This window comes from Sinohyriopsis cumingii, chromosome 1 (genome assembly GCF_028554795.1).
Source record: "Sinohyriopsis cumingii isolate HCF-2022 chromosome 1, ASM2855479v2, whole genome shotgun sequence".
NCBI classification, from domain to species: Eukaryota; Metazoa; Mollusca; class Bivalvia; order Unionida; family Unionidae; genus Sinohyriopsis; species Sinohyriopsis cumingii.
In genome coordinates this window covers 78,179,995-78,195,498 of record NC_142961.1, presented here as the reverse complement: position 1 = coordinate 78,195,498, position 15,504 = coordinate 78,179,995, and the positions used below count along the sequence as shown (strand labels likewise).

At 33.2% G+C, this 15,504-nt stretch overlaps 1 protein-coding gene across 1 annotated transcript in view; it reads left to right on the top strand.

Annotated features, from left to right (window-relative positions):
* The window catches only part of LOC149807174 (ferric reductase 1-like), a 43,093-nt gene that overhangs the window by 8,637 nt on the left and 18,952 nt on the right, over positions 1-15,504 (top strand). The window contains exons 2-6 of the mRNA XM_089963085.1: positions 6,690-6,805; positions 9,234-9,431; positions 10,369-10,479; positions 11,418-11,568; positions 12,199-12,315. Of these exons, the coding sequence (XP_089819211.1) occupies positions 6,746-6,805; positions 9,234-9,431; positions 10,369-10,479; positions 11,418-11,568; positions 12,199-12,315 (637 nt within the window). The 5' untranslated portion in view covers positions 6,690-6,745. The remainder of the gene's footprint in view (positions 1-6,689; positions 6,806-9,233; positions 9,432-10,368; positions 10,480-11,417; positions 11,569-12,198; positions 12,316-15,504) is intronic.

Below are 15,504 nucleotides of genomic sequence, written 5' to 3'. Positions count from 1 at the left end.
TTTTCTTTTATAATGATTTAAGTTATAGGATGTTTGCTAGGGAAAAAATGTCCAGCATTTTTGCCTCAAGTCTTATTCTTTTAGAAGTTATGTTCAATAGTCATTGGAGCATCAAAAAGAAACTTGATTTTTGTTCCCAGCTGTTTATAGCATTTTACCCATCCCCTGTATACAATGGATACTGTTTGATTTTTTTTTTCCCATCTGTATACAGTATCTTTTCCCATAGCCTGTATGCACTGGACATTGATTGATACTTATTTCCAGTTGTGTACAGTATCTTTACCCATAGCCTGTATGCATTGGAGAAAATTAAAAATGTGCATAAAGTCATGCTGAGATTTACTGGGGTAGATTGACTTTTGCAAAATTATGATCTATTCATCATTAAAAGTATATGAAATTAACTATGATATATGAAATAATTTTATTACCATACATGTCTGAAGATAAGTCCATGCTTGATGATACAGCCATGCTGGATAATAACCACATGCTTAATAATAGAGCCCATGTTTGAAGATAGAGCCCCTGCATGATGATAAGCCCATGCTCGATGATAGAGCCATACTTGATGATAGGCCCATGCTTGATGATAAGCCCATGCTTGATGATAGAACCATACATGATGATAGAGCCCATGCTTGATGATAGAGCCCATGCTTGACAATAACCCCATGCTTAATGATAAGTCCATGCTTGATGATAGAGCCAGGCTTGATGATAGGCCCTTGCTTGATAAAAGAGTCCACACTTGATAATAACCCCATGCTTGATGATACTGAAGATTAATAGGATTCGTTGAGGTTCAAAAAAAGTTGGGGAAGTTTTAAATTTTCTGTCCTAGATGAAAACTGAGAATAGTTGCGTTCACAAAATTCTGTGATACACTGCCTCTGGATTCCAAATCAAAAAGGGCAATAACTCTGCTAACAATTATTGGACCAAAGTGGTTTGCTGATATGAGCATTTTTAAATAATGGCCTTAGTTTTTCCCAATTTTCATGGTAATCCATTTATATCTGAGAGACTAATTGCATTTAGATAATTCTGTCCTACACTGAATTAATCTGCAAACCAAAAAGGGTTGTAGTTTTAACCAAATTTGTGGGCACTAAGTGATATGTCAATATACACATATGAAGTTGATGACCATGACATTTACAAAGTTTATTGTGATCAATTACAGAGAGTGAGAATAGTTTAATTAACAGGATTATTTTGTATAGTGCATTCATTTGTAAGACAAAAGTGGGCAATAACTCTTTAAAAATACTATATGAGCAAAATTATTTATCAATATGTGCATCTTTAATCCATAACATTCACCATATTTGATAAAAATCCTTTAAAGATGGTGGATTATGTAGGTTCCTATATATCCCAACTTTTAATAATTTTTTTTGACTGAAGTTGCTGATGCATTGATATAGAGTGTACAAGCCAATGTTGGCAAGAGTACATAACCTGCCAGTGTCCACTGACAATGGAATATATTCTTCTCAGATGTGTCAACAAGATCTGAAATGAATAATTTTTAAAAGAATATTCTTTGTGAACATTAGAACAGAAAATATGTGTACAAATATTTCTTTGTTTACCTAGTGGGTTGGCATCATTTTGTAAAAGAAATTAACAAGCAAAATCTAAATTGTGCAACACTGAATTAATCTACAAGGGAACAACCTGAAACCTGCTAAAACACCTGTGATTCAAAATCTCCCATTCACAAGGTAATGATAATGTAAAACTTTTAATATTCACATTGCTCAGAACATTGTCATACCATTTCTATTTTTTGTCATGCCATTTCTATTTATTGTCATGTCATTTCTATTTATTGTCATGCCATTTCTATTCATTGTCATTCAATCATTCTTGAAAAGATGTGTAATCTGACAGGTTGATAAGGAACTAGATGTAAAACAGTGGTTAATTACAAAGTCAACAATGTCTTTACATGTAAATTAACATATCCAAATTTAATTAAATTGACCACATGTTCATATGATTTTCATTTTGAAGAAACAATTTCTTAGAGAATTGTTTTCATTTTTCTAGATAGTCCCAATATTTAACTGAACATGTTACAGGGTATTATAGCCCATCCTTGCCCATAGTACGCTTTTGGCAGTTGAGGAACAAGATTAAACATAAGCAGGATACTTAACACCCACACATTAATTTGATTTTTAGCCTCCATAAAGAAAATCTTACACGAAACGTCTGAAAGGTCAGGCCAAGAGTGATTAGATGACCGAGTTCAGTGTAGCTTGGTGGGAATTTCATTTTGCGGTCACTGCTTAGAATATAATTGCTTAACTACTGGAGAGTGACAATATTACTTCTATTTGTCAATACAGGCAAGAATTGATGAAAGAAGTCTGTATTGGGTTGTGGTGATAACAGACATAAATAGCTTAAATTGTATATCAAATGATATAAATTTCCAATAATCAACTACCTGTAACTGTATATTTCAAAGGCAACCCATTGAGTGTTTTGAGAGGAAAACGCCCAAGGTTTTGTATCTATAAAGATAACACCCAGCCTGGAACCAATGATTTGGAAACACCCAGTTTAGTTTACATGTACTGCAATAAATAATTATAGCATATGGAAAAAAACTGATATTTGCTATCAATTTACTTTTGTCTTGTATTGGAAATTACTTTTTTTTACAGATTTCATGATTTTTGTCTTTCTTGTGAAAGTAGATGGAACATATCTGGGATCATTTTGTATCTGTTGAACTTGTTAACCTCATGCTGTATTGTGGTGGCTACTACGTTAACCCTCTGTCCATCGATCTTTCATTCTTTTCCCTCCTCACCTGATAGAAGGAAATTTATTAAACTTGATAACCATTTTTGACTGGGGAGGAGACATTTTGGTTTACTACTTAAATGTCACTGGATTAGGGTCAAACATAAAATATACTTTTTTTATCTCCTACTGACATTTTAAAACATTTGACAGTTTTTACACTTGCAGCCATCACCAAGAGCAATACAAATTCTGGGTTATGACCTGGTTCCTAAAGCATGGGGTTCCTCTATGTGATGCTAATTTCATGCTTATCAACCTATTTAAGTTTTCTGTTGTACTTTCTAATCAGTGCCTTGCAGTTTAAGAGCTTTGTTTTTTGCAATCAAGACTTTGCAATACTGTACTTGGAATATTTGTTAATTGTCAATTTCTTCACTTTATATCTGTGCACTACCAATACAACTGAAATTTTGTTATAAGGATCATCTCTTTTAGCAGTCCATTTATTGTATGCATTATTTTTAATTTTTGTAAAAAGCAAAGACACTAATTTTAAAAGCATTTAAGCAGTTAGCAGGATCATTACAATTATATATTATTGTTGGTAAGTACATGTGGTTCTCTCTTGAAAAGTATAATCTATATGCAAGAGTTAATAAAACATAAATTTATTTTTATGTTGTTTTGTTCTGATTCTTTGAGATCTTTCCTAAAATCTGATCTTAAAATATATTTGTCAAATTTGAATAATCTATTAATATAGTATTTTGCATTTTCATGCCACAGTCATATCAGTTTTACCTATGGAAATTTTGTCATTTTTTAAAGATTTCATGGATAAAAATCATATTTTATATAAGATTTTACATTTTTAAAATACATGTACCAGATCAAATTCAATTTTCACCATTTCTTACTAAAATGGCTGATTTAGAACTTTGCTTTTAATTGCATCAACACAGGAAGATTGTTGTTGTTGAGTTTAATAATAGTGGCGTGCGCACAATTGTGCATGTACCACTTTTTTCTGACCGCACCGCAGCCTGCTAGTTGTTCCTGGGGAAGGGAATGGTGCCACCTCCCCCAAGCTTTTATGGGTTCAAGAAACCCAGATAGTTTGGCCTCAATCTGTGGGTCCATAAAGGTCCCTTACAGTTGAATGGTTGGCTGTCATTAGTGTGAAGGAGAGCTCAGGAACGGTCCTGGTTGCTTCACATCACTGGTTTCTTGTTGCATTTGCCTGGTGTTTCTTGCATTTTTTTCTTCTTCTTCAAAATGTTCTAAAAAGGTGTGTGTGTGTTCTATGCTGTTTATAGAGGCTGTTAGTAGAAATCATGCATGAAGACAGGAAGATGAAGTGCATCTTTGTCATACTGAAGCATTTCTACTTATGTACCTGAATTATGTATCTTTTGAGTCTTTCTCACTTATTACATCTGCTAAACTGTTAATTGAGCATTGCTTTAAAACAATAAAAAACAGGAGAACTTTAAATTTGGCATTTTAAAGTCTTTTCTTCTGTTCATCCACTTTCAATTCTGCAAAATAAATGACCTTATCTGTTATTGGATTTCAACCAGATTTGGTATGCAGCTAGAAACTGATGACTGCTTGGTGAGTTCAGTTGTCAACATTCCAGATATTCTTTCAACATAGTTATTGCCCCGGGTTGTCAGAACAACCCACTTTCATTTCTACAGAATAATTCCCTAATTATTATTAGATACCAACTAAATTTTGTGTACAGCTTTGATTCTGATGAGACAGGCTTGGTTGAATTTGATTGTCAGAAGCCTTCAGCTTTTAGCAAACATATTGCTCTTGATTGTCAGACTTGTCCACTTTTGTTTCTGAAAATAAACCCCATTAATTATAATCAGATTTTAACCAAATTGTATAGGCAGCCTGATATTTTTCATACCTTGACTGAGTTGTTTTCTACATCATAATGGCAGAGGTTGGATATCAGCATTGTATATAATTATTTATTGATTTATAGAAGTCAATTCATTTTAATTGGATTTCAACCAAATTTGGTATGTAGTTTGAAAATTTAATGAGACCTCCGCTAAGTTGTCAAATCCAGTTACTTTAATTTTTACACAGGAAGTCAACTCATTTTAATTGGATTTCAACCAAAGTTGGTATAAAGTTTAATAATTTAATCAGACCTCTACTGAGAAAGTTATCAAACCCAGCCACTTTCATTTGTGCACATGAAGATGTTTTACTTGATTTCAAACAAATTTAGTTGGCAGCTTGATATTTATGAGATTTCAGCTGAGTTTCATTTTCAGTGTTGCTTAGTTTTATGTTCTGCATGCAACATGATGAAGCAGTGGTAACTACAGCCTCATATTGTCAGACTTACAACCATCAACTATTCTTTCTACACAATAATACCTTGTTGATGACATCTCTACTTAAGTCTGATTTTTTAGCATTCAATCTGCATTATTTAGTGGAGCTGTGGTCCATGGTTGTTGGATCTATCTACTTTTGTTTCCACACCATTATTATTGCTTGATTGCAAAAAGATTGTTATATGCAGCTCTATAGTTTATATTGATATCACTTCAGTAGAATTTGATTATCAGTTTCATATATCATAGTTTATTTCAGTTATGGCAACTAAATGTTGAACCCACATTTTGTATACAGCTTTATTTTGACTAGTGCTCTACTGTAAGTGTTCTCTGTTGCCAGTAGTGTTCCATTTTCAGTGTTCTATTTTACCAGTACTGTTCTAATGTCAGTGTTCTGTGTTGCCAATAGTGTTCCATTGTCAGTGTTGTGTACTATCAGTAGTGTTCTATTGTTAGTCTTATGTGTTGTCAATAGTGTTCTACTGTCAGTGTTCTCCAATGTCAGTAATGTTCAATTATTGTTTTGTGTTGTCAGTAGTGTTCCATTTGTATTGTTCTATGTTGTTATTAGTGTCTTCAGAATTGTCCTCTAGTTCTTTCCTTTAAAAAACAGCACTCACCTGCCTCTGAAAAGAACATGTGAGGTACATCAACTCTTGGACTTTGCTTGTTATTATTTTTTACTTTATAAAAAAGATCACTTGTGTATGCTGTCTTTGTTCTCCATGATAAAAATCAGAATGCTTGTGAAGTTGCCTTCTCATCATTGCCATTAGCTTGCCATTAAAAAGAGTGAGTGCATTATGAAAAGATATCTTCCATCTGATGTCAAACCAGTTTTAATTTTTATATAATAGCTTGATTTGTCTGCCCTATACAGTTATCAAAATCTTTGTGGATGGCTTGTACTTGGGGTAAGGAAATACCTTAACGAAATAAACATTAAAAACTCATGCTCACTGTGATCAAAAGAAGAAATCTTCCTTGTTATAAATATAAATGACTGGAATGCTACAATTTGTTAAAATAATTTACGTTTTAATCCAACACTGATGGAGCATATTGGGCAGGAACAGGAACAGAGACACAATTCAGTTTTGAAACTTGATAGTAGATGGTTTAATGGTCCTGTCTCCTATAATTTATTTATTGTTCTGTTATTATGTTGGTTAATTTATTATAGTTTTACAATGTAAAAGAGCAAACACTTTCCAGATCAGACGAGGTAGCTCATGGTCAAAGTTAACTTTCTTTAGTCCATTAGACATATTATTGTATTTCTTATCAAATAGATCACAGGACAAGCTCAATGAATTTCTTCAGTCCAGTTAGCTGTCTCATTGTATTTCTCATATGTTAGACCCATGGACAAGTTCAATAAATTTTTCAAACAATTGTGTTTACTTATTATCAGGTTAGGGTTACATAAACAAAATTATAACCATGTAAAAAAAAGTCTTTGATTTCACAGTGACTGCAGTTATGTGTAATTGTTTTCAAGATCTGGTTTTGTTATTAATGATAATTTGCTTGTTTTGAATCTTATACTTTCAGAACTGAAGTACAGGGTCCAGGTATTTACTGACTAGAATTACCAGAAGAAAAATAGAATGAGATTCCAGTCAACATGCCTCCTCTTAGCTATTTTAGAACTTTGTTTTGCACAAATGGTAGGTACATGAAAATTAAATCGAATCGGTTGAAACCACCTATGCATTGAGGGGTTATATAATCTGACTATATTCATCAAAATTATATTTTGTACATTGAAATAGTTTACTTTAAAATCAATCTGATTAATGTGAAAATAATTACAGTGAATGTCAATTTATTGCAAACAAACAATCTCTAATAGAATCAGTATATTAAAACACAGTATTCCCATTGCTTGCAAAATATGTTAGTCTATTTGAATATGTATGCATTACTGACTTGCAATATGTACACATTACTGACTTGTAACATAAACATTACTGACTTGGAATAGATACACATTACTTACTTGGAATACATACACATTATTGACTTGGAATACATACACATTACTAATTTGGAATACATACATATTACTGACTTGGAATACATACACATTATTGACTTGGAATACATACACATTATTGACTTGGAATAGATACACATTATTGACTTGGATTGCATACACATTACTAATTTGGAATACATACATATTACTGACTTGGAATACATACACATTATTGACTTGGAATACATACACATTATTGACTTGGAATACATACACATTACTAATTTGGAATACATACATATTACTGACTTGGAATACATACACATTATTGACTTGGAATACATACACATTACTAATTTGGAATACATACATATTACTGACTTGGAATACATACACATTATTGACTTGGAATAGATACACATTACTGACTTGAAATGCATACACATTACTAACTTGGAATACATACACATTATTGACTTGGAATACATACACATTACTAACTTGTAATACTTAACAATTACTGACTGGGAATAAATACACATAACTGACTTGGAATACATACATATTACTGACTTGGAATACATACACATTATTGACTTGGAATAGATACACATTACTGACTTGAAATGCATACACATTACTAACTTGGAATACATACACATTACTGACTTGGAATGCATACACATTACTAACTTGTAATACTTAACAATTACTGACTGGGAATAAATACACATAACTGACTTGGAATACATACACATTACTGACTTGGAATATGTAAAATGACACAGTTATCTCATATTCATACAGATTTAGAAAATTGGAGTTATGATACTAGAAGCAAAATCGTCTCATTTGAATCATTCAACATAAAGAAGAGAAATTAAGTGTGTGCTTTTAAAGACATGGATCATGTTATATTATTGTTTATTGGGTCTACAGAGAGAAAAGTGACTATACTGGGTCTACAGTAAGCAATTGGACAATATTGGGTCTACCGAAGGCTTGGGCAAAATCTAGCTAATGGGCCAGATGTGGCCTATGTCCTCAGATTTTATCCTTATAGGTTACTGCATTTGTATGGGAAAATATGAACAAGTTTTTCTGAGTAATACTGCACAACCTTTGGGAGTGCAGTATTAGTCCCACAAAAATCTTCGTCATATTTTCACATACAAATGCGATAACCTATACTTACTATATACTCATTTTTTATTGTTATATCCTTTGAGCATATAATAAATCAATTTATATCATACTGTGTGCCTTTAAAATCACTTATCTGGCCCATGCCCTAGAGGAAGTTGCCCATGCCTAGTCTACAGTAAGCAAATGGATTATATTGGGTTTACAGTACGTAAATGGATTATATTGGGTCTACAGTAAGCAAATGGATTATACTGGGTCTACAGTAAGCAAATAGATTATATTGGGTCAACAGTAAGCAGATGGATTATATTGGGTATGCAGTAAGCAAATGGATTATATTGGGTCTACAGTAAGAAAATAGATTACATTGGGTCTATGGTAAGCAAATATATTATACTGGGTCTACAGTAAGCAAATGGATTATATTGGGTCTACAGTAAGCAAATGGATTATATTGGGTCTACAGTAAGCAAATGGATGTATTGGATCTACAGTAAGCAAATGGATTATATTGGATCTACAGTAAGCAAATGGATTATATTGGGTCTACAGTAAGCAAATGGATTATAGTGGGTGTACAGAAAGCAAATAGAAATTGGTCAGCAGCCAGTGTCTTCATACTTTGAGCTCATTATACACTGTAATAAATTGCCATTCACTTCAACAATTTAACTTGTCATGATGAAGAACATTTTTGTTAAATGCAACAAGTGCACTGCTCTTTAATTCCACCTAAAATTTTATAGGAATTAAAACGTCTGCTTCTGAGGTTGGTCTGTCTGTCTGTCTACCTATCTAATTTAATCTATCTAATCTAATCTATAATCTAATCTAATCTAATGTATAGTAAATGTACATTTGCCATGACATATAGAGAAATGATTGTAATTCAACAGAAGTCAGTAATATGTTAATGTTGGCTTTAGCTTTTTAAAAAACATAAGATTTTCAGTTTATCTTTTCTGTTGTAGCAGTTTGGTGGTCCATTGTCAAGGGACGTAATGTGTGGCATCAGTAAAGGATGTTACCATGACTGCAGTGGGGATTCTTGTACTTTCTTGATAACATGGACAACTATTAGTGACAGAGTTGATTTTACAATTAGTTATGACTTACAGGAAAGTTATCCACAATGGATAGCACTTGGACTCTCAAGGGATGTCAAAATGGTGTGTATATCTGTCATTCTGTCTGTCTGCCTGACTGCTTATCTATGAATCTATCAATTTGTCTGTTTCTTGTTTCATTTACTTTACTTTTATGTGAGTTTTCATCAGCTAGTGGGCAACATTCCCTCTAAGCAAATGGTAGATGTGCATGCTATGCATGCAGCTTAGAGGGAATGTTGCTAGTGGGTAAACATCAGCTGCTGACAAGTGCCAGATTATATTATTTACTGAGTTTTGTAGATGTCATATCATGAATACAAGCTTTAGACTCTATTTATCATATACTGATTGTTGAAATAACCTATTACACTGTACTTGTATCATAAAATGATAATTATATGTGACTCTTACTGGGTGATAAACAAAATTTTAGGCATACACAAAAATACACAAACACGCCCAGTAATGTAAACCCCTCAAAATACACGAACACACCCATTATAGTAAACCCCTCAAAATACACAAACACACCCATTATAGTAAACCCCTCAAAATACACCCACACGTCCATTAATGTAAACCCCTCAAAATACATAAACACACCCATTATAGTAAACCCCTCAAAATACACAAACACACCCAGTAATGTAAACCCCTTAATATACACAAGCATGCCCATTATAGTAAACCCCTCAAAATACACAAACACGTCTATTATCATAAATTTAATTCAACTATTCTTTGCTCATCATCGTGACTTAAAGGCCCAATGTATATTGTTTACTTTGGTCTCTAATACATACAAATGCTACCATTGTTTACTTTGGTCTCTGATACATACAAATGCTACCATAGTTTACTTTGGTCTCTGATATGTACAAATGCTACCATTGTTTACTTTGGTCTCCGATATGTACAAATGCTACCATAGTTTACTTTGGTCTCTGATATGTACAAAATGCTACCATAATAGAAAATTTACTTTCTTACTACACAGGGTTCTGATAGTGTGATTGAGTGTGTGGTACTAGATGCTGAAGGAACCAGTTCCAATGTTTTCTTGTCATACAATGCTGATACAGGAAAGAGCAATTCTAGAAATGATGATGTGAGTATTAAGACTCATCTACAAGTACACCCAAACACACATGCACATACATGTGTGCAGATGCATGCATGCAAAAGTAGGGTAATCTAAGATATTTGTGAAACTGCATAATTTACACCGAGTTATAAAAGACTAATAGCTCAAAGTCAAATAAATGGAAAATGAAATTCACCCACTATACAATTCTGTTTGGAATATATATATATATATCCAACATTATATGACTTGAAACATCTCAATTTATACTCCACTATGACATTTGCAGGGCATGTAGTGTTACCTTTTGTCAAGCATACATGTCCATCCATATCCCATCATATAAATGTTTAGTTCAGGTTTTGTCACTTTCAAGCACTGTTGGACATAGGCATTCATTGAATACACTTTATATTGATATTGTGCTCATTAATTTTAAGAACAAATAAATGAAAAATCAGATCTGGTATGGAATTGAATATTAATAACATTTAGTTCTTTTTTTTAATTTAATATTTTCTCCCTCACTGTATCACACTTTATTATAACATGGTTCCTTTTCAAAGGATGGTATGGTAATGGGTCCCCATCTATTATACAATGCTACATTTATATGTATAATGTACTTCATTATTGGGGAGTATACATCATTGGCTGACATCGACAGCACGATTATGAGGGAGTGCCATATCTGAGTTATAGACCAGGCTTATGACATTATAATGAGGGAATGCCATATCTGACTCAGTTATAGACCCTAAGCTTTTGACTAAGTTTCATATTGTAGGCTTATGGCATTATAATGAGGTAATGCTATATATTACTGAGTTATAAACCCTAATCTTATGACTGCATTGTAGACTATGGGCTTATGACTGTTGAAATTATCACTTTAAGTTATGCCTGAAGGGGGACATATAGTATCTGTGTAATCTCCTTTCTTCTATTTATATTTATTTCAGCCCAAAATGGGAATCATATCATCTTCCAGTTCAATTGTGAATGGAATTTTTACCTGCAGCCTATCTCGGAATATTTCTATAAATGATCCTAAAGTTTTCAACCTGAATGATGACTACTACCTATTGTTTGCCAATGGAAGAATGAGTGGAGGTATATAATTCTTACATTATTTTGACACTGTTTATTTTTAAAGTCCTGGACCAGTCTGTTTCAGAGACAAGGAGATTATAACATCTTTGTCATCAACAATGTTAAAGTTTTGAATGGAAGTATTTTTCAAGTCAGACAAATTGGGATATATCAGTATATATATGCTGTTGAGACGCCAGGTTTTGTTAAATACATTTTACTTCATTTTTCAGCCATACTGGAATGGAGAAATTTTTTACAGGTATAGATCTCAAATTGACTAGAATATTTGGTTTGTTAATGTGGAATTGAAACTTTCACATGCCCAACTGTAGTTAAAATGTTTTGCATGAAGACTGCATTGATGGGGACATGTGAGTCATCTATACACACTTCTCATTGGATCAGATTTTTCTCTTTCCATCATTAATACCTGCCCAGTATTTTGGTCACTTGGTTTATTACATCAAGGTTTATCAAGTGAGATTTCAGTTACCATAGTCACGAAACTAAACATGAAAACTGACTTCAACGTTTGATGTTTTGTAACTTCACTCTGAGTGAACTTAGATTAATCTACCATTGTTATATATTATGAATTTGCTTTTCCTTTAAATCACAAATGTGTGTATATATATATATATATTATAGGTTTGAAGATGCCACATTCAAAAGATCTTTTGCCAGGAGCTTCACCAAAGAAAGTGGATTTTCAGACTAAAGTCGATTTGTCAAGAAGTGCAAAGTTCCCTCTGGTCAAAGCACATGGTAAATTAACTAATATACATTTATCTTATACTGTAAAACCATTTTATATATATATATATATATATATGGGGTCCCAATGTATACCTTAGCACCAAGTAAACAATACTATTTGCAGTGAAGTTAATTTCACAGATATATTTCTGATTCTACAGCATGTGTGTGTGTGTGTGTGTGTTTGCCAAAAGATCAGGATGTATCGTGTTTGCATCAGACCATATATTATATGATTAGTGTCGACCCATATATACCAAATTCTGTTTTTGACAGCAAATATGTGTGTTAAATTGTTTGTAGATGCATATTATACAGAGATGAACAGTTAAGTACTGTTTTTTTTTACATAGTCAGAAATCTTCACATTAGTCAGATTAGAATCACCATGTTAAAGTTCATCACAAAAACCCATAAGAGTCATGAAACTTTGTCCTGTAGAATGACTACAATTTTTTGGGAAATATCAAGAATGTTTCAATTGGCATGCAAAAACAAATCTCAGGCATATTTCCTGTATTGACTACTGGTGGTTGCCTGCATTCACAGCAGGCATATTTCCTGTATTGACTACTGGTGGTTGTCTGCACTCACACCAGACATATTTCCTGTATTGACTAATGGTGGTTGTCTGCAGTCACAGCAAGCAAGGCAAATAATTTAGAATCTTGAGAAATAATTGGTTGGAGTAATAGTCTAAAACTGCAATGTTTCTCAGTTAACCAGATGCTTATATTCAAGAAGAAGTACAATTAGTTGCTTTTATGACTAAGTTTTAAGATGTTAAAGAGGATGTTGGATGATACATGTTTGCTTTCAACAATAGAAAATATAAATACATATAAATTCAAATATAAATCTAACTGGGAGCAGAAATGGGATTTGGTGTGAAGAAGTGACCATGGACCTACATTTGTTTTTTGCAATTTTGGCAGTAAGGATTTCAGCTTAATCCATAGTGGACAAGATGTTGTTATGTTCTGTCAACAAAGGTCAGTATGGATGGAGAGTGCTGCTTAGCAAATATGACATCTGAACACTTACAAGCTACTGATAAGGCTTCATGGAATTCTTTAGGAACACCATGGAATTGTTTAGAAATACTTACAAGGTGCTGACAAGGCTTCATGGAATTATGTATGAATACTTACAAGGTGCTGAGAAGGCTTCAAAGAATTGTTTAGGAATACTTACTAGGTGCTGAGAAGACTTCATGGAGCTGTTTAGGAATAATTACAAGGTGCTGAGAAGGCTTCATGGAACTGTTTAGGAATAATTACAAGGTGCTTAGAAGGCTTCATGGAGTTGTTTAGGAACACCTTGGAATCGTTTAGGAATACATACAAGGTGCTGAGAAGGCTTCATGGAATTGTTTAGGAATACTTCAAGGTGCTTAGAAGCTTCATGGAATTGTTTAGGAATACCTACTAGGTACTGAAAAGGCTTCATATAAATGTTTAGGAACACTTACAAGGTACCAAAAAGGCTTCATGGAATTGTTTAGGAACACTTACAAGCTACTGACAAGGCTTCTTGAAATTGTGTAGTAACATTTACAAAGTACTGAGAAGGCTTCATTGAATTGTTTAGGAACACTTACAAGCTACTGAGAAAGCTGCATGGAATTATTTAGGAACACTTACAATATGCTGAGAAGTCTTCATGGAATTGTGTATGAACATTTACACAGAGCAGACAAGGCTTCATGGAAATGTGTAGTAACATTTGCAAAGTACTGAGAAGGCTTCATTGAATTGTTTAGGAACACTTCCAAGGTGCTGACAAGGATTCATGGACTTGTGTATGAACACTTACAAACTACTGAGAGGCTTCATGGAATTGCTTAAAAACACTTACAAGGTGCTGAGAAGAAAGACTACATGGTATTGTGGTTACAAGGCTACTTAGAATTTATAAGCTACTATAAGGAATTGTGTTTAGGAACATAATAGTTCAGTAGATGCCTTTTACAAATGAGGAAATTGTTGTCAAAAGCTGAGAGAGAAATTTTTTTCCCTGAAAACATTATTTACTCTCTCGTCTGTACTTCAATTGACAAACTATAACTGTTTTAAATTTATTAGCACTTAGAAGCAAAACATAGACATGTTAATTTATAGTGTATGTAGATGTAAATTTTCACATATCCTGACATCTAATTTGTTCTGACCTTTTTGTGATCCAAACCTCACATTTTGAATTGGCTGGAATTTAGCTTGTTTGCTGTATGTCTCCATTAGTAATGTATTTACTAGAATATTGTTGTAAGGGAAGTCTCTGAAGGTCTCCAGTAGTAGTGTATTTTCTGGATATTATCTGTTAGAGTTCACTCTGTATATTTCCAATAGTACTGTTCTTATAATTTTTCACAAAATGTTAAGACTGATCTGATACAAAAGTTGGTCAAGGTCAAGGTTGTTTGCAGCAGAGTCAAGTCTTACTGCAAACAACATAGATTCTAATATGCTATCACATAGCCCATATGAGTCAAGTCTTGCTGCAAACAACATAGATTCTAATATGCTGTCACATAGCCCATATGAGTCAAGTCTTACTGCAAACAACATAGATTCTAATCTGCTGTCACATAGCCCATATAAGTCAAGTCTTACTACAAACAATGTAGATTCTAATATGCTGTCACATAGCCCATATGAGTCAAGTCTTACTGTAACCAACATAGATTCTAATCTGCTGTCACATAGCCCTTATAAGTCAAGTCTACAAACAACATAGATTATAATATGCTATCACATAGCCCATATGAGTCAAGTCTTACTGCAAACAACATAGATTCTAATCTGCTGTCACATAGCCCATATAAGTCAAGTCTTACTACAAACAACATAGATTCTAATATGCTGTCACATAGCCCATATGAGTCAAGTCTGACTCCAAACAACATAGATTCTAATCTGCTGTCACAGTGCATTGGCAGATCATGGTCTATAATATGTGTTCAACCAACTAATTACTGCTAAAAAAAGGTGCAGTTTGCAGTTAGTTCTGACTTACAAGAAAGTGTAAAGTTGAGTTTTCCTATACTCTGAAAATTTCCCCCTTTTTGCAAACAAAGGTGGGGAAAAAATCTTAAATTTTCAGTTCTAGAATAAATCATGCTTTTTATACACCACAGTGCTGTTATTTTTCTGTTCTCTTCACTGTATTACCTTGTTACTTAATATATGTAACTGTATT